The 20,291-nt window shown below is 44.5% G+C and overlaps 1 protein-coding gene across 1 annotated transcript in view; it reads left to right on the forward strand.

The window, feature by feature from the left end:
- Nucleotides 1–14,998, forward strand: part of thnsl2 (threonine synthase-like 2) — a 35,325-nt gene extending 20,327 nt beyond the window's left edge. Inside the window, exons 5-9 of the mRNA XM_020530018.2 lie at nucleotides 2,593–2,823; nucleotides 5,000–5,148; nucleotides 6,835–6,960; nucleotides 12,820–12,971; nucleotides 14,456–14,998. Coding sequence (XP_020385607.2) covers nucleotides 2,593–2,823; nucleotides 5,000–5,148; nucleotides 6,835–6,960; nucleotides 12,820–12,971; nucleotides 14,456–14,660 — 863 coding nt within the window. The 3' untranslated portion in view covers nucleotides 14,661–14,998. The remainder of the gene's footprint in view (nucleotides 1–2,592; nucleotides 2,824–4,999; nucleotides 5,149–6,834; nucleotides 6,961–12,819; nucleotides 12,972–14,455) is intronic.
- The last annotated feature ends 5,293 nt before the right edge of the window (nucleotides 14,999–20,291 follow it).

Genomic DNA, 20,291 nt, shown 5'->3' on the forward strand with positions numbered 1-20,291 from the left:
AGCTGTCTTCTACGCTGTTTAAATGTGTGAGGGTAACATTGACCTGTGCCTGCCATACTAAATGTGCTTCTCGTAATTGACTGTTTGTCATGCACCCCATCTGAGTACATTTTCCATTGACTTGGAAAACCTTGCTAAGATTTCTAATTTCAAACCAAGTTAAAACAACAGTGAGATGAGGCAACCAATGTCCATGAAGAGTTTGGATTATGGTGTGGTGAACTTCAGTTGAAACAAAATCCAGTGCAGTGGAGAAATGAACTCATTTGCTACTACAAACTTGAATCTACCCACTTCTCCCCCACACTTTACATCCTGCTGATTTGCTCTCTATTGAGACAGCAGTAATAGCACAGACCTGCTCCTGCATTTACCTGCAGCGGTCTAACACGTGAGTCATTAAAACCAGGAGTTGAGACAACAAGGTGTAGAGCTGGATGAACACAGCAGGCCAAGCAGCATCATAGGAGCAGGAAGGCTGACATTTCGGGCCTAGACCCTTTCATCAGGAGTTGATTCATTTTCCTTTCGTTGGAAGCACTGACTAATTACATGACACAATTGGTCTGTTTGTGAGGTTTTGCAATTTTCTCTGGATGACCATGTGTGGAAGGAAGAGATGGATATGTGACAGAGGATGGATGGGAGAAGACTCATGGGCAGAACAGAACAGTTGGGCTGATTTTACTTGTTTTTGAACGGAAAGTTGTATTTGATGAAATGCTCTGCAATGGGTGGAAAGTAAAGCTGCATTGAAACTTTATTTTTAACTCGTTTGTTTAACAGTGAGTAGTGATTTAACTCAGCCCCAAATATCCTTGGGTAAAATATAATGTAGGCAGCTGACTTTCTTAACTCTGGGTTTCCATGCCGCACCAAATTCAGTATCATACCTAAGCACGACGATGCTAAATAGTAATTTGTTGTTCAATGGGCAGTTAAAAATGATAGTGTAGACTGCAGCAATGAGTGTAAATAGTTTTACAATGAGTGTAAGGAGGCATGGGATAGGGGGAAATGTGGCAGATTGGATTCAGAATTGGCTGACCCTTAGAAGACAAAGGGTGGTAGTGGATGGAAAATATTCAACATGGTGCTCAGTTACGAGTGGTGTACCACAAGGATCTGTTCTCAGTTCTCTTCTATTTGTGATTTTTGTAAATGATTTGGATGAAGGAGTGGAAGGGTGGATTAGTAAGTTCGCGGACGATACGAAGGTGGGTCGCGTTGTGGACAGTGCAGAGGGCTGTAGTCGGTTATAAAAGGACATTGATAGGATGCAGAGCTGGGCTGAGAAGTGGCAGATGGAGTTTAACCCTGAAAAGTGTGAGGTGATTCATTTTGGAAGGACAAACTTGAAAGCAGAATACAGGGTTAACGGAAAGACTCTTGGCAGTGTGGAGGAGCAGAGGGTCTCGGGGTTCATGTTCACAGTTCCCTGAAAGCTGCCACCCAGGTGTATAGAGTTGTTAAGAAGGCGTATGGTGTGTTAGCTTTCATTAATAGAGGGATTGAGTTCAAGAGCTGTGAAGTTATGCTCCAGCTATACAAAAGCCTGGTTCGGCCACATCTGGAGTATTGTGTCCAGTTCTGGTTGCTTCATTACAGGAAAGATGTGGAAGTGTTGGAAAAGGTGCAAAGGAGATTTACCAGGATGTTGCCTGGAATGGAGGGAAAACCTTACTAGGAAAGGTTGAGAGAGCTAGGGCTTTTCTCTTTAGAACAACAAAGGATGAGAGGTGATTTGACAGAGGTGTACAAAATGATCAGAGGTATAGATAGAGTGGACAGCCAGAGACTTTTTCCTAGGGTAGAGGAAGCTATTACGAGGGGGCATAGTTTTAAAGTGAGTGGAGGTAGATATAGGGGAGACGTATCAGGTAGGTTCTTTACTCAGAGAGTGGTAGGGGTGTGGAATGCATTGCGGGAGAGGGTGGTGGAATCGGCCTCATTAGGAGCATTTAAGTGGCTATTAGATAGGCATATGGATGATAGTATAAGATAGGGGTGGAGGTTAGATAGACCTTAGGATTAGAGTAAAAGTTCGGCACAACATCGTGAGCTGAAGGGCCTATACTGTGCTGTACTGTTCTATGGTCTGTATGTCAGTCAGCACATTCTGTTCAGCTCTAGTAAATGGCTGAGGCAGAAAGTATGTCACCATTACAGATCAGATTGGATAAGGTGGATGAAAGTATCTTGGACTGGGTGGGTATTATTTTACGACTCTCTGCTGGTGTTGCATGTCTTGTTTTCATGTTGTAACTTATGTGCACAGCTGAAAAAAAGATATTCATCAAGACAATTAGCAAGAATACCAATTTAAGGGGAAATCATGATTATATTGCATGAAAGGAGAGTGCTGATTGGGAGTCCACTTGCCAACCAATCAGCACCTTCCTCTCATACAATATAAATGTTGACTTTTCCTGAAAATTGGTATTCTTGCAAATTGTCCTGATGAGCGCGAAACGAAACACTTCGACAATATGTGTCTCTTAGCAATACGCAAGTTCTGTATTACAAAACACCTGGTTGTAACCTCTGTACATTTCTATGTTTTCTTTTATCTGCCCTGTGCTTTTTATTCAGTTGATGGCACAAGTGACGAGTTGGACGAGCCAATCCGGAATGTGTTTGCTGACACTGAGTTTGTGAAGAAATACAACATAATGAGCTTGAACTCCATCAACTGGGCCCGTGTCATGGTGCAGATTGCACACTATTTCTACGCTTACTTCCAGTGTAGCCCTTCCATGCAGAACATTCCCCTTCCTTTGGTGGAGGTAGTTGTACCAACAGGAGCAGCGGGCAACATCACAGGTAAGTACAGGACAGAATATCCTGCCTTACACAACACCTCTGGTTCACTCTATAGTGACAGTCATTGACATGATACCATTCCTCTCCCACCCACCCACCTGTGAAAGCAGACGGTGCCTCAGTTTAAATTCCCCAGCTGAATGGGGCAGCCTCTGACAGTGCAGCTCTCTTTCAGTACAATACTGGGAAGATCGGCATAGAATAAGTGCTCAGGTTTCTGACCATAACACCAAAGCAAATAGAAACAGGAGTAGGCCATTTTGCCCCTTGAGCCTGCTCTGCCATTCAATAGGATCATGGCTGATCTGACATTCCTCATGTCCACTTTCTTGCCCTTTCCCTGTAACCCTTGATTCCCCGACTGATCAAGAAGCTATTTGTCTCAGCCTTAAATATACACAAGGACTCTGCCCCAACGAATTCCAAAGACTCTCAACCCTCTGAGGGACGAAATTCCTCCTCATCTCAGTCTTAAATTGGCACCCCTTAATTGTGAGACTATGCTCCTCTAGTCCTGCATTCTCTCATAAGGGGGAACATCTTCTCAACATTTACCCTGTCAAGCCCCTTAAGAATCCTATACGTTTCAATGAGATCACCTCTCATTCTTCTAAACTTCAGTAGAGTCCCAACCTGTTTAGCCTTTGCTCATAAGACAATGCCTCCATGCCAGGGTTCATCCTAGTGAATCTTCTCTGACTTGTCTCTAATGAAATGATGTTTTTCCTTAAATAAGAGGACCAAAACTGCTGATAGTTCTCCAGATGTGGTCTCACCAGCACCTTGTACTGCTGCAGTAAGACTTTTTTATATTCATTCATGGGATGAGGGCATCACTGGTTAGGCAGCATTTATTGCCCATCCCTAATTGCCCAGAGGGCAGTTCAGAGTCAACCACATTGCTGTGGGTCTGGAGTCACATGTAGGCCAGACCAGGTGAGGATGGCAGTTTCCTTCCCTAAAGGACATTAGTGAACCAGATGGGTTTTTCCCCCAACAATCGACAATGGATTCATGGTCATCATCAGACACTTAATTCCAGACATTTTATTGAATTTAAATTCCACCATCTGCTGTAGTGGGATTCGAACCCGGAACCCCAGAATGTTACCTGGGTCTCTGGATTAACACTCCAGCGATAGTACCACTAGGCCATCACCTTCCCCCTTCTTATATTCTTTCACTTCTTATACTTCCCTACTCTTATAGTGCAACCCCCTTGAAATAAGGGCTAACATTTCATTAGCCTCAATAAAGTGTGGAGCTGAGGAACGCAGCAGGTCAGCCAGCATCAGAGGAGCAGTAGAGTAGACCCTTCATCAGGACTGCCCTCCTGAATACCTGCTGTACCCGTGTGCCAGCTTTCTGAGTTTCATGCACAAATGCCCTCAAGTCCCTTGCAACTTTTCTCCATCTAAGTAATATTATTTTCTTTGGCTTTCCCTTCCAAGATGAACAATTCATACTTTCGTACATTACATTCCATTTGCCAATGTTTTGCCCACTTACTTAACCTATCAATATTACTCTGTAAACTGTTTATATCCCTCTCACAACCTGCCTTTCCACCAGCTTTGTGTTGCCTGAAAATTTGGCGACAGTAAATTCACTTCCTTCCTCCAAGTCATTAAGATATATTGTAGACAGCTGCAAGTCCCAGCATTGATCCCAAAGAAGCTCTTATATTCAGTTTTGACATTTCTCATGAGTTTGCTCTTGTAATTTATTTTCTCTGACTTTATTATCTTTTGAATCTTTCTTTGCTGGATTCTGAGTTGATCCCAGTCTTCAGGGCTAGCATTGACTTTTGCCTCAATTGTTCTGGAGTGGGACTTGAACTCACCACCAGCTGACTCAGAGGCATTTTTGCAAGCATTGTGGGATAAGATTGGGATTGCTCCAGCAAAACGCTAGCACAGGATGAGCCATTTGAACTCATCCTATACTTGTGCATGGCTATCCTGCAATTATCAAGCTCCTAATCTTTGTTCATCTGTCTAAATATGACATGCCATTCAGATCGATGTATGCCTAGCTCGTATGGATTACAGGAAACCAGGTTTTCACAGATATGATGATTTTCTGAGGTTGCCATGCATTTTCTATGTTCCCTTAAATTTCTGTGATTTAATTGTATGTGGTTTATCTCATTCAATTCCATCGCTGTCTTTCTCAGCTGGAAGTATCGCTCAGATGATGGGTCTCCCAATTCGATTAGTTGCAGTGGTCAATGAAAATGACATTATTCACAGAACCATTCAGAACGGTGACTTCTCCTTGGCTGATTCAATTAAAGCTTCCTTGGCACCATCCATTGACATCCAGGTATGCTGCTGTTTATCAATAATCATTGGAGAGGTGGTGGCCTAGTGGTATTATCGCTGGACTGTTAATCCAGAGACATAGATAAACTGCTGGGGACCTGGGTTTGAATCCCACCATGGCAGATGGTGGAATTTGAAGTCAATAAAGAAAAATTTGTAATTAAGAGTCTAATGATGAACATGAATCCATTGTTGATTGTTGGAAAAATCCATCTGGTTCACTAATGTCCTTTAGGGAAGAAAAACTGCCATCCTCACCTGGTCTGGCCTACATGTGACTCCAGACCCACAGCAATGTAGTTGACTCTTAACTGCCTTCTGGGCAATTGGACTTGGGCAATAAATGCTGCCTAACCAGCGGCGTCCTCAACCCATTAATGAATAAATGAAAAAATCTGTCCCAAAGGTGCACAATTACTTTGATATCCTAATGTCCAATTGTACAGACACATGTGAACCCATCTTTCAACCTTGGGGTTATAGCCAGCTCAGTAGAGGCAGTGGGTGACTGGAGGACAGAAAGCTTCCAAGTAGCTGAAATCCCAACCTCACAAGCTTCACCTCTTTAGAGTCATAGAGTTGTACCGCACAGAAATATACCTATCGGTCCAACTTGTCCATGCCAACAAGATATCTTAAATTAGTCTAGTCCCATTTGCCTGCATTTGGTCCAGATCCCTCTAAAACCTTCCTATTCATGTACATATCCGGATGTCTTTTAAATATTGTAATTGTACCAGCCTCCACCACTTCCTCTGGCAGCTCCGTCCACACACGTATCACCCTCTGTGTGGAAATGTTGCCACTTAGGACACTTTTATATCTTTCCCCTATCACCTTAAACCTATGCCGTCTAGTTTTGATCTTCCCCACCCTGGGGAAATGATCACGACTATTTTATAAACCTCTATAAGGTCACCCCTCAGCCTCTGATGCTCCAGGGAAAATAACCCAGCCTATTCAGACTCTCTCTCTATAGCTCAAACCCTCCAATCCTGACAACATCCTTGCAAATCATTTCTAAATCCTTTCAAGTTTCACAACATCCTTCCTGTAACAGGGAGATCAGAACTGAATGCAGAATTCCAAAAGTGGCCTAACCAATGTCCTGTACAGCCACAACATGACCTCCCAACTCCTATACTCAATGCACTGATCAATAAAGGCTATGAGAACTGAGGGGCTCCTGCTCAGTCAGGCAAGAGATAGTGAAAAGGAAAGAAAGATTATATTTACACAGGGTCTTCCACAATGTCCCAAAGCACTTCACAGCTAATTCAGCATCTTTGAACTCTTTACTGTTGTATTGAGCTAATTTACTAATTAGCTTCCAGTTAATTTGCTTACAAGCTAGCTCCCACAAAGAGCAAAACGCTACTTACGAGATAATCTACTTTTGGGATTTTGATTTGAGATTACATATTGATCAGGATACTAGGAATATCTATCTTGATCGTCTTCAAACTAATCCTGTTGAATCTTTGCCAACATCAGAGGAGCAGGAATCATCTCTGTTTAATGTCTGATTCAAAAGATGCCAATGTTAACAGTGCAACACCTACTTAGCAGTGACATGTCACAGTTTATACTCAAGTCCTGGAATGGGACTTGTGTCCACCAGCCTCTGATTCCGAGGTGATGGGACTCCTAGCTCACAACATGAGTGAACTTTGTCTTATTTCTGCAGGAACCCTATAACATGGAGAGAATATTTTGGTTGTTGTCGGACAAGGATAGCACCTTGATCAAAAAGCTGATGGAGGAATTCCAGAAAATGGGCAAAGCTAACATGCCAGAAGTCTTGTCCACAAAGGTCAGTACTTCTGTTGTTTGATAATTGATTAGTATTGGTGCAGATTTGCTCTCAGTAGCCAAGGACTGGTGCTGGTCACTCACCTCACTGATAACTGCCCATTGACTATACATGGCCTTGTCAGAGGAGATTTCCAATCATGTCCATGTAGTGCCTTGTATTAGGTGTGATGCACCTATGGATGGGGCAGGCAACAGTGAGACATATCGCACCTAATCAATCAAGTACCTGTCCTGAGATGCAGAAAGACCAAACTAGGAAATGTACAGCAGGGAATGTAAATTTGTTTTTAATGATGTATAGAAGGTAAAATGATGACTGTGAAATACAGGTGGAATTAGGGGGAAGAAAAAAATAGTCAAATGGAAAATGTAAACAGATTTTTCTTTCAAGATAAAGCTACACCATTCGCCTTCATCTGTAGGAATGAGAATCCACACTTGTAAAATTAACTTTTCAGGTCCAAACAGTTTGTTCCACAGTAATAATCATTTATTAGTCTATTTAAGTGCTCTTAAATGTGCCACTTTTAAACAATACAACCATTCAACAATTAGCAAGATGGCGGCACTGTAGGACGCTCCGGTCAGAGCTCCTCTGCTCACCATTCCCTTTCCCTTTTTTTCCTCCTCTTTGTAGCTTTTCTTTCCTTTCTCCCCGCCGCCCACCCCTCCCCCACCCTACCTGGAGAGTGGAGTTGAGGAGTGGAGCAAGCGGACCGTGCCCCATGGGAGAACAAGCATGTGCCGAGTCTCAGGGCGGGGCGGAGCAAAGGGGCCGAGTCCCAGGGTGGAGCGAAGGGGCCGAGTCCCAGGGCGGGGCGGAGCAAAGGGGCCGAGTCCTAGGGTGGAGCGAAGGGGCCGAGTCCCAGGGCGGAGTGAAGCGAAGGGGCCGAGTCCCAGGGCGGAGAGGAGTGAAGGGGCCGAGTCCCAGTGCCTAGTCTGAGGATGAGATGTTGTTCCTTCAGCTTGCACTGTGATTACTGGAGCACTTCAGCATGCTGAAGATAGACAAGTGCATGTGCGAGGAGGACGCTGTGTTAAAATGACCGGCTACGGGAGAGTTAGGGTCGTGTGGAGAGACAATGGTATTATCGCTGGACTGTTAATCCAGAGACCCAGATAAAGTTCTGGGGACCCAGGTTCCAATCCCGCCATGGCAGATGGTGGAAGTTGAATTCAATAAAATATCTGGAATTAAGAATCTAATGATGACCATGAATTCATTGTCGATTGTTGGAAAAACCCATCTGGTTCGCTAATGTCCTTTAGGGAAGGAAACTGCCATCCTTACCTGGTCTGGCCTACATGTGACTCCAGACCCACAGAAATGTGGTTGACTCTAAACTGCCCTCTGGGCAATTAGGGATGGGCAATGAATGCTGCCTAGCCAGCAACGCCCTCATCCCATGAATGAATAAAGAAAAAAAAATGCTTGCGCACAGACCGGAGGTGTTCCACAAAGCAGTCACTCAGTCCGTGTTTGTTTTCTCCGATGTACAGTAGGCCACATTGGGTGCAGCGAAAACAATACACAAGATTGGAGGAGGTACAGGTGAAATGCTGCTTCACCTGGAAACACTGTTTAGGCCGTTGGATGGTGAGCAGGGAGGAGGTGAGGGGGCAGCTGTTACACCTCCTGGCGTTACATGGGAAGGTGCCATCAGAAGCGGAGTAGTGTTAGTGATCAAGGAATGGACTAGGTTGTCCCGGAGGGAACAATCCCTGTGAGATGCAGACAGAGGGAATGAGGGGAAGATGTGTTTGGTGGTGGTGTTCTGCTGGAGTTGTTTGAAATGGTGGAGAATGATCCTTTGAATGCGAAGGCTGGTGGGCTGAAAATTGAGAACAAAGGGGACCTGATCACACTGTTGTGAGCGATGGGAAGGGGCAAGGGTGGAGACATGGATGATAGGTTGGATGCGGTTGAGGGCCCTGTCAAGCACTGTTTGGGAAAAGAAGAAGGAAGCCATGTCAGCAGCACTGTTTTGGAGGTGGCATCGTCCAAACAGATGCAACGTAGGCGAAGGAACTGGGAGAATGGAATGGAGTCCCTGCAGGACATGGGGCGTGAACAGCTGTAGTGAAGGTAGCTATGGGAGTCAGTGGCTTTGTAGTGGTTGGCAGTGGACACTTAATTCCCAGAAATAGAGACGGAGAGGTCAAGGAAAGAAAGAGAAATGTTGGAAATGGACGACGTGAAGGTTGTCGATGAGTGGAAATTGGAGGCAAAATGAACAACTCTTACAAAGTCCTGATGGGAGCATGAAGCGGCACCGAAACAATTGTCGATGTACAGAGAAAAGAAAAACCAAAAGAACTGCGGATGCTGTAAATCAGGAACAAAAACAAAGTTGCTGGAAAAGCTGAGCAGGTCTGGCAGCATCTGTGGAGGAGAAAACAGAGTTAATGTTTCGGGTCCGGTGATCCTTCCTCAGAACTGATGGTGGCTGGGAAAACGTCAGTTTATATGCAGAAAATAGGGAGGTGGGTGGGGTAGGGAGTAAACGATAGGATAGAGCCCAAAGAGAGAGAAAGACAGTTGGACAGACAAAGGAGTTGCTAATGATCAGGCTGGGAGGGTGAATAGTTGTTAATGGGGACTGTTAGTGACTAACAACAGGGGGTGTGCAGTGGCAGGCGGTGTGGTAACAAGGCCTGGTGTGTGGGGTGGGGGGCTGGGACATGGGAGAGTTTAGGCCCTAAAATTATTGAACCCAATATTGAGTCCGGAGGGCTGTAGGGTCCCCAAGCGGAAAATGACGTGTTGTTCCCCCAGCTTGCGCTGGGCTTCACTGGAATACTGTAGCAAGCTGGAGACAGAGATGTTGGCCAGGGAGCAAGGTGGTGCACGGAAGTGGCAGGCAACAGGTAGTCCAGGGTCTTTTTTGCGAGCAGTTCTCTCAGTTCCTCCATGTCCGTTGCATATGTTCAGATGAGGCCAGCTTCGACAAGGGAGCCTCTGAAATGTCCACATTCTTCCTCAACCGAGGATTCCCCAGCTCCATTGTCGACAGGGCCCTCAATCGGGTCTGACCCATCTCCCGCACTTCTGCCCTCACCCCTTCTCTTCACTCCCGCAACAGCCATAGGGTTCCCCTTGTCCTTACCTACCATCCCACCAGCATCCACATCCAGAAGATCATCAGATGCCATTTCCGCCACCTCCAGCAAGATGCCACCACCAGACACATATTCCCCTCTCCTCCCTTGTCTGCCTTCCGCAGGGACCGTTCCCTCCGAGACACCCTGGTCCATACCTCCTTCACCCCCAACACCTCCCCACAGCCCTACGGCACCTTCCCCTGTAACCGGCGAAGGTGCAACACCTGCGCATTTACCTCCTCCCTCCCCAGTATCCAAGGGCCCAAACATACCTTCCAGGTGAAACAACACTTCACCTGCACTTACAAGAATCTAGTCTACTGCATTCGCTGCTCACAATGTGGTCTCCTCTACATTGGGGAAACGAAGCATAGGCTTGGCGACCGCCAAAACCAGTCCAGCTCGTCCCTGCCTCCCTAACCTGTTCTTCCTCCCACCTATCCCCTCCTCCCACCTCAAGCTGCACCTCCATCTCCTACCGACCAACCTCATCCCGCCCCCTTGACCTGTCCGTCCTCCCTGGACTGACCTATCCCCTTCCTAACTCCCTACCTACACTCACCTTTACTGGCTCCATCCCCGCCTCTTCGACCTCCATTCCCGCCTCTTCGACCTGTTTGTTTCCTCTCCACCTATCCTCTCCTCTATCCCTCTTCTATCCGCCTCCCACTCTCTCCCTATTTATTTCAAAACCCCCTTCCCCTCCCCCTTTTCTGATGAAGGGTCTAGGCCCGAAACGTCAGCCTCTCTGCTCCTATGATGCTGCTTGGCCTGCTGTGTTCATCCAGCCCTGCACCTTGTTGTCTCGGATTCTCCAGCATCTGCAGTTCCTACTATCTCTGGTGGTATATGAGGATTGTTCAGTCCTCTCAGACCATCCTGGAAATGGAGTTATAGAGGGATTGAACATCCATGCTGAAGAGGGGGAAGTTAGGCCCAGGGAACTGGAAATTGTCAATGTGGTGGAAGGCATCAGAAGAATCACAGAAGTAAGTGGGCAGGGTCTGGACAAGTGGAGAGAGGATAGAGTCAAGGTAGGAGGAAATGAGCTCGGTGAGGCAGGAACAGGCTGATACAATGGGTCTACCAGGGCAGTCTGGTTTGTGGATTTTGGGAAGGAGGTAGAAGTGAGCTATCCAGGGTTGGGAGTCTATAAGGTTGGAGGCAGTTGGTGGGGCTGTGGTGGGGAAGATCTCTGGAGATAGCAAAGTAATGTTGACCACATAATTTGTTACTTAAGACAATGAGTGATTTATGGCTCTTTCATTAATGTACTTGTAATAATTGAGGTAGAATTTGTTCACTAATTTCGGCATAAATTCAGTTCAGATTCAGGGCTAGCATCTTTCACAGTTTTGGGTCCATTATGCAATGTAAGTGTAATACAGCAAGGGTCACTGGTCTTTCAACTCTTTATTTTATGTTTTTACCTTCAGAAACACCTGGGTTAAAGTTGAACTGAGATTTATCCAGTACATTAGTTGCCAGGATCAGCTGTGAGGAGTTTGACTTCCGATTTGTTCGGTGAAGCAGCGTGTTTTGCTGGAATTCCAATTTGCGTTGACAAATCTGGCTTGCTTCTCACTGCTTGTGAAACGTTGAGACCCAGCAGGAAGTTTTCACTCAGCATCCGCATGTTAACATTCAACACTGAAACCTTCTTGGTATGATTCCTCATGGAGATGTAATGGAGAGTCAGGGAGCCATGAGGATCTACCCCATCGGATATTACAGGATATATAAGCAGCGCAGGTTATTTTCAGGGCCTTAGTAAAGTCTATAGAAGAGTGAGGTTCACCAGAGAGGCAGTGGAGCAAAGCTGCAGCCTACCACAGTGAGGATCTGCTGCCACATTCTAATGCCTGCAGTGCTGTCTCACAGGTTACAAAGGTGACTGCCTCCATTCAGCCTTTCTGAGCAAGCTTGTTTGAGGTTTGATCTCTGGAACCTCATTCAAAATACTTGCGTCCTCAGTGTCAGACTCCATGATGGTGCTGCCATGATCTGAGAACCTGTTGGTTGTACACTGTTTACACTTGCACAGGTAGAGTGGCTTCTTAGGTGAGATATCATCAGAGAGAGCATGGTGGATGCCAAGGTGGCTCAGTGGTTAGCACTACTGCCTCACAGTGCCAGGGATCCAGGTTCAGTTCCAGCCTTTGGGTGACTGTCTGTGTGGAGTTTGCCTGTTCTTTCTGTGTCTGTGTGGGTTTCCTCCGCGAGCTCTGGTTTCCTGCCAGAGTTCTAAGATATACAAGTTAGGTGGATTGGCCATGCTAAATTGCACACAGTGGCCAGTGATGTGTAGGTTTAGTGGATTAGCCATGGTGAATACAGGTTACAGGGATAACGTAGGGGTCTGGGTCTGGGTCTGGGTGGAATGCTCTCTGGAGGGATGCCACAGACTCGATGGGTTGGATAGCCTCATTCCACTCTGTAGAGATTCTATGCAGCCAACAACAATGTAACAGTGTCCCCACAGAAAGTTAGAAGCTTCTGCACCCAAGGGGTCTTGTCATCAAGGTCAACGTGCTCTCGATCCTTAATGAGTGATGGACCTGCCAGGCCCCTGGGCGAGCCCTATTTTACACTAATACCTCACCCACTCCGAGAAAAGGTTCGGTGACCTGGCACTGTACCAGATGAGACATTTGCTGCGGCCTACGGTTGGAATGAGGGAGGTTCGATGTTGCTATGATGATTGTTGGGTCACTGAGACGACCTTTAACCTGGTGCCACTCTTGTTCCTGTGCAGCTGGTGCAAACATTTGATTCATGCACCGTGAATGATGACAGCGTGATTGCAACTATGCTGCGTTGTTGGAAGGAGAATGAGTATTTGCTTTGTCCTCACTCTGCTGTCGCTGTCGCATACCATTATCAAGAATTGGGCCTGGACACCAGGAGGTAATGGGATTAGCCTGTTGGTCAAACTTTACCTCATTCAACAATCTAACTTGCATGGTAGCACCAAATGTGTGGAAGCTGTTAAGAGCACAAAACAAGGTGTATTCCACCAACAAGGCTGAACATTTACATCCCAAAGGTGGATCCAAGAAATGTGTTTGTAATAACTATTTATCAAAAGAAAACTAACTTAATTTCATTTAACAGCTTATTACACCGAGAAGAAATCTCTCAGTGCTTAGCATAACATAACAGGAAAATGATGGCCTAGTGGTATCATTGCTGACTATTAAACCAGAGACCCTGGTAATGTTCTGGGGACCTGGGTTCAAACCCTGCCATGGCAGATGGTGGAATTTGAATTCAATAAAAATCTAGAATTAGGAGTCTAATGAAGACCATTGTCGATTGTCAGGAAAAAGACCCATCTGGTTCACCAGTGTCCTTTAGGGAAGGAAACTGCCATCCTTACCTGGTCTGGCCTACACATGACTCCAGACCCATAGCAACGTGGTTGACACTAAACTGCCCCTTGGGCAATTAGGGATGGCCAATAAATGCTGGTCTGACCAGTGATGCCCCCATCCCATGAATGAATAAAAATTTTTCACACAGAAAAATTCCAGAGATAACAATGGAATCTAATTGAGATGATGGAAGGATTCAATCGGGAAAGTATGAGAGAAACATTTTCGTCATGTGTGGGGAGAGTCAGTAACAAAAACCACCTTAATGCAAGGACTAAGCCATTTGGGCTCAATATTAGGAAGCAATTCTTTACACACAGGAAATCTAGTACTCTCTCCCTCAAGAAACTGTCATGATTATAGCAGATTGAGGCCCAATTCTTGGTCAGTTGAAAATTTCAGAACTGAAATTGGGAGATTTTTGGTAGGTAAAAGTAGTAAAAGTTACAGAACCAAGGACGGTAAAGGGAAGTGAGTTTTAGGTCAAGTTTGATATAATTAGGAGTTAGGATTGGTTTCAGAGGCTGAATGGCTTGTTCCTGTCCCATTGTCAGTCCAGTTGGTCACTTTTGCAGATGTGAGTTCAGGGAGGACTGTTGGCAAGCAGTGAAGATTCTCTATTGTTCTTGTAATATAAGAGCACAGGAAATGGGAGCAGGCGTAGGCCGTTCAGCCCTTCAAACCAGTTCCATCATTCAACACTAGTATTTGGCCTAAGAAGCAGACTTACGCATTTTCTTGACGTCTCATCCAACTAGGAAGGAAGGAGCGGTATGTATAAGGAAGGTGGCGGGTGTTTGTGGGTGCCATGCATGGGATGGGTTTGGGGACATGGCAAAAAATAATCATCAAAAGCTGCTTTTTTTGGGTCGTGAGGACTAAGCGGTAATTTGACATTGTCTTTTTGGGAGTACCATTCTGCAATGTCTTTATCTTTCTTTTCCTTTGTTGTCACTGTCCAGGAATAAGTCAGTAGAACAACCTAAACCCTAATGCTTTCCATCTCTCTGTACTTAGCGTTCCTAGATGTTGCCTAGCAACTGCCACTGCTGCTAAGTTTCCAGAGGCTGTGCTGAAAGCTGGACTAACTCCGGAGATTCCGCTTGAAATCCGTGCTTTGGAGACCATGGATACACGGTGTACGGCAATGAAGATAGGAGATGACTGGGAAAAGATTCTCTACCAAAAAATCGAGGAAATTAATGCATTCAGAAAAACATGAATACCTTCCCAGAACATGTCAATGTCCTTGGTTTCACCAAACTAACATTTGATACCTCGATAGTGGAAGGACACATTCTCTAGTTCTGCATGGGTGTGTTTAGAGTGTCCTGTCCAAATCCCCACAGTGTTCCAAGATCTCACTAGACCTGCTGTTGACATGAGATTAGGTTTGGATGAACTAACTTAACATATTTGTCAGCTCAGCTTCTTCCCTGCTTGTTTGTTCCTGATGGTACTCCGTCTTATTTCCCTTGTCCTCAGGGAGTTCGTTATTGCTGAATTGATGCTGACTGACATTGAGGTTGTCAATCACAGAAAACCTCCAGGCAACATATGACAGTGCTACAGGATGCTGACAGTCTGGGCCTATCCCTTCCTAGTTATTTATTTCTCAATAGTCCATACGACCTGACTGTGGACAGTGTCTGGTTCAGGACTGGAAGGGTTTCCTTGAGCTACTAGCTGCATTGTGTTTCCTTTTCTGTAGTTTGCCATTTTTCCCCTTCAGCACTCTTCAATCTTCCTACTTTTCTGTGAACCCGATTTTTCTCCTGGACAAGTCTTCATCTTCTCTCTTTGTCTCTCTCAGCACCTTGGAAAAGTCTCATTGAGCCTCCTTGTTACCAGTAAACACAACTGGTCTATCCAGCCCCCTTCCAACACTCCTTCCAGTGCATCCATTGTAGGCTACATCTTGACAATTTTCTTCAATGCCCAACTCACTGCATGCTTCAATGCTAGCCCTGTAGACTTTCTCAGTGGTTTAGCTGTCTCCATCTCCCTCTAGATGTCTCTTCACTCTTGAATGATGTCTTTTCTATCCACAAACTTATTATGGATGATTGCTTTGACATCTTGGCGTCATCTGGCTGACAGCTGGTGACTCCTTCTCTCTAACTGCAGCTTTTTCACCTGAATAGAGCAATCTGCTACTTGTTCTGCACAATCATTGCTGTGGCAGTGCAGGTCTTAGCACCAAATCACACCCCCGAACTCTTTTTGTGCCTATGCCATTTTCTTCCCTTTGAGCACTCCACCTTCTTCCACCTTTCATTCAAAATTCCCATTCTATATTGCCCATCCAAGTGCAATGGCATGTTAAAACCTGAGATACCTTCCTCCCATCTATCCCCTCCTCCCACCTCAAGCCCCACCCCCATCTCCTACCTACTAACCTCATCCCGCCCCCTTGACCTGTCCGTCCTCCCTGGACCGACCTATCTCCTCCCTACCTCCCCACCTACACTCACCTTTACTGGCTCCATCCCCGTCTCTTTGACCTGTCTGTCTCCTCTCCACCTATCTTCTCTATCCATCTTCTATCCGCTTCCCCCTCTCTTCCTATTTATTTCAGAACCCCCTTCTCCTCCCCCATTTCTGAAGAAGGGTCTAGGCCCGAAACGTCAGCCTTCTTGCTCCTCTGATGCTGCTTGGCCTGCTGTGTTCATCCAGCTCTACACCTTGTTATCTCAGATTCTCCAGCATCTGCAGTTCCTACTATCTCTTATACCTTCACTGTTGATGTCCTCAGCTTCCGCGCCAACTGGTTTCGCATACTTGGTGCTTTCAACCTTCATTTCTGCAGTGCATCTTGTAGATAGTACACATTGCTGCTACTGAGCAGTGGAGCAGTCAGTCAGTAGTGGAGGGAATAGATGCTTGTGGACGTGATGTCAATCAAGTGGGCTGCTTTGTCCTGGACTGTGTCAAGCTTCTTGAGTGTTTTTCGAGTTGCACCCGTCCATGCAAGTTAGGAATGTTCCATCACACTCCTGATTGCCTTTCCCCAGACGATTCAGGTCTTTTTGTATTTAGAGGTGGAAGTGTAAATTGGATATCTTTGAAAGTCCAAATCTCTTTCACCTTAGAATTAAATGGACACTTTAATGCATAACTCCTTACAGCCTCATACCTTGAACACCTTTCTTGGCCTTTGGGAGACTCCAAGATGACCATAATGAACTCAGAGAGTCTTATTTTTCATCATACTTGCTTTGGTGTCATGACTTTGGCTATGAACTCTTTCCCTGGGCTTCTTTGCCTCACTGTCTCTGTCTGGCCAAGTGTTTGGTTACCTGTCTTATTGTTCTTTGTGTGACTTGGCTTCAAATGTTGTTGCATGTTATCTCTGAAGTATCCTGGAGTGATTCATAACATTAAAGGCGCTATATGTTGTCACGATGTTTCACATGATGTCCCAATTTCTGGCGAGGGATAGGTCAACATCTTCACGTTGCAATCAAAGTGCATGTGCTGTGCTGGTTTCTGATAGTACTTTAATTTCCTAGCCTATTATAGTTCATTAAATCCGTCCCCTAAGGCTCTTTACTCATATTTCCCTTCTGCTTTAATTGACAACATGCTCTGAACTGACATTTCAGTGTCCTCAGCTCCCAGTGATTTTGTGCACGTCAGTATCTGGAGCAGTAGATAATTGTCCAAATGCAAATTCAGAAGGTAAGAGAAGGGATGCACTGTATGTCCTTCCCACATTATCATGTCTGCTGAGGATAGCTTGGAAGGAACAATTGATCGTTCCAAAGTTTTACGCCACTGAAATTTTCTCATTTCATGCCTGTTTCGGATGTCGATCAATCACATTCATTATTTCAGCAAATCCTTTATCATTGTGTAATGGAACTAAAAGGATGGTAGAAGGTGAGTTAGATACATCATTGTCTTTTCTTTAGACTAGGAGTTACTCCTTTTTTAAATAAATTCCTGCACTTGGAAAATTGAGTTCAAATAACACAGACCCCCACCTAAGTGATTTACACTCAGCATTCAATATCTCAAAATCTCACTGTGTGAACTATAGTGTATGAACATTTAATATATTTGTATTAAAGTTCTTTGTTACCAGTTCACCCTGAAGGCTTCTGAACCGTTTATTTTTGACTCAGAAATGCATGGTCTGGTTTACAGCTGAATTATCTCAAATCTTTTGTCCAATTTCAGGAAATAAATTATACACCGTTAAGAAATAAAAGAAGGCATCAGTATCCGAATGTATCAATGAGAATCTAACCCTCTATGTTTTAGCACAATGCTGTCATCTCACCAGCCGTACAATGCCTTGAGATCTCTCAATGTTAGCACAGAAGAAATAGGAGCAGGCCATTCAGCCCATTGAACCTGCTCCACCATTCAATAAGACCTTGGCTGATCAGATTGTAGCATTAACATCACTTTATTTCCAGCCTCCCTAATCCTTGAATTTCTTATAAATTAGAAATGATTCTAATTTAGCTATGTACAGAGTCAATGTTCCAGTCAGAAATTCGAAACGTCCATAAGGACTCTCACCAACGTTTATAGATGCACCATAGAAAGCATCCTATCTGGGTACATTATGGCCTGGTACGGCAACTGCTCTGCCCAGGACTATAAGAACCGACAGACAGTTGTGAATGCAGCCCAGTCCATCATCCTTGCCAACTTTGCATTCATTGATTCCATGTATACTTCTCGCTGCTTCAGAAAGGCAGCCAACATCATCAAAGACCCCTCCCATCCTAGTTATAATCTCTTCCAACCTCTTCAGTCAGGCAAAAGATACAAATCTGAAACACACGTACCAACAGATTCAAGAACAGCTTCTTCCCTGCTGTTATTAGATTTCTGAATGGACCTCAAATTTCAAATCTAATTTTGATCTTGCTTTTTGTGCACTTTCTTTGCAGCTGTAACTTTATATTCCTCACTCTGTTCTGTCACCCTATGATGTTTGTATGGTATGACGCAAAACAAAACTTTTCGCTGTACCTAGGTATATGTGACGATAATAACAAATCAACTCAAATATCTGGAGAAGAGAATTCCAAAGACTAATGAACCTTTTCATCTTGTCTTAAATAGGAGACTCCTTATCTGTGTCCCCTGGTTCTAGACTCTCCCAATGAGGGGAACGCAGCCTCACAGCAGCCCTGTCACCCCCAAAACCCCACTTCAACTCATGTATATTTCAAAAAGATCACCTCTCATACTTTTTTATTTCAGTGAGTATAGACCTAAACTGTTCAACCTTTCCTCATGAGGTAACTGCCTTATTTCAGGAATCAATGATAGGTTTAGAGTTAGTGAACACTCTCTGAGCTACTTTCCATCTAAATATATCATTCCTTATGTAAGAAGATCAAAAATGTGCATAATATTCCAGGTGCAGCTCACAAATACCCTGCACAGTTGCAGCAAGACTTCGCTACTTTTATACTTCATTCTCCTTTGTAATAAAATATATTGCACAGGTACAGAGAAAGTGGATGATTGAGGAGTTAGGCAAAGTGTCAACTGGTAGACTATTCTGTTCTGGGTGGTGTCGAGCTTCTTGAGTGTTGTTGGGGCTGCACTCATCCAAGCAGGTGGGGAGTATTCCATCTCTCTCCTGACTTGTGCCTTGCGCGCTTAGTGGAGATTCTTTGGCGAAGCCACTTGATAAAGAACACACAGCTTGCGTTCTACTCTTATAGAGACAGTATGGATGTGGCCAGGCCAATGATAGCTTCCAAGTGGTGGAGCTTTGATGATGGTAATCCCATTCAGTGTCAAAGGGAAGTGGCTTCCTTGTGGAAGATGGTCATTGCCTGCAGATACTTGTGTGGTTTGAATATTGCAGTCAATCAGCCCCAGGCTGGATGTAGTCCAGGCCCGCTACACATGATTACAGACTACATCATTATTAATAGAATTGCAAATGGAACTGCACACTGTACAATCATCACTAAAGCTTCTGACCTCATGATGGAGGGAAGGGTACTGACCAATCAGCTGTCAAGTTTGAGCTTAGGATACTACTTTGAGCAACTCTTGCTATGATGTCCTGCGATTGAAATGATTTTATTCGATCCGTACAATAATCTTTCTTTGTGCTCAGTATGACTACAACTGGTGAAAGGTTTTCTCCTGGATTTCTATACTGGTCAATTCACTGGACTCCTTTGGTACCACACTCAGTCAAATGCTACCTTGATGTGAAAAGCAGTAATTCACCCCATTGCTGGGATATTGTATTATATTAGAGGTTATATAAATGCTGGTTATTTAAATTTGATTCCCTCTTTCTTGTGCTCTCTCTCTCTATATAAACCATCTGAATTTCTCAATGGCATTACTTCACTGAAGATAAAGCATATAATTGCACACACAGATGAGTCAGAAGACTGGACATAATGTAAAAAGCAGCAAAGAAAGACCAAAAGAGTAATAAGGTGGTAAAAATAAAATTACAAGAGAAAACTAGCTAAAAACATAAAAACTGACAGGAAGAGTTTTCATAGGTGTTTGAAAAAACAAAGTTAACAACGCGAACATATATTCTACAGAAAGCAATAGAAAATTAGGACATGGCAAATGAATTAAACATGTATTTTGCAAGGCGTTCACCGCAGAGGGTACAAGTAACATTCTAAATATAGCTGTAAATCAGGAAATGATGGAAGTGGGGGGAAATTTAAAGAAAATCACAGTCACCAGAGAAGTGGTACTGAACAAATTGGTTGGAGCTATGGGCTGACAAGTCTGATATGGCTAGTGAGATAGTTGATACATTTATTTTAATTTTTAAAACCGCCCCAGTTTCAGCAAGAGATAGTAGGAACTGCAGATGCTGGAGAATCCGAGACAACAAGGT

This window comes from Rhincodon typus, chromosome 1 (genome assembly GCF_021869965.1).
Source record: "Rhincodon typus isolate 14 chromosome 1, sRhiTyp1.1, whole genome shotgun sequence".
NCBI classification, from domain to species: domain Eukaryota; kingdom Metazoa; phylum Chordata; class Chondrichthyes; order Orectolobiformes; family Rhincodontidae; genus Rhincodon; species Rhincodon typus.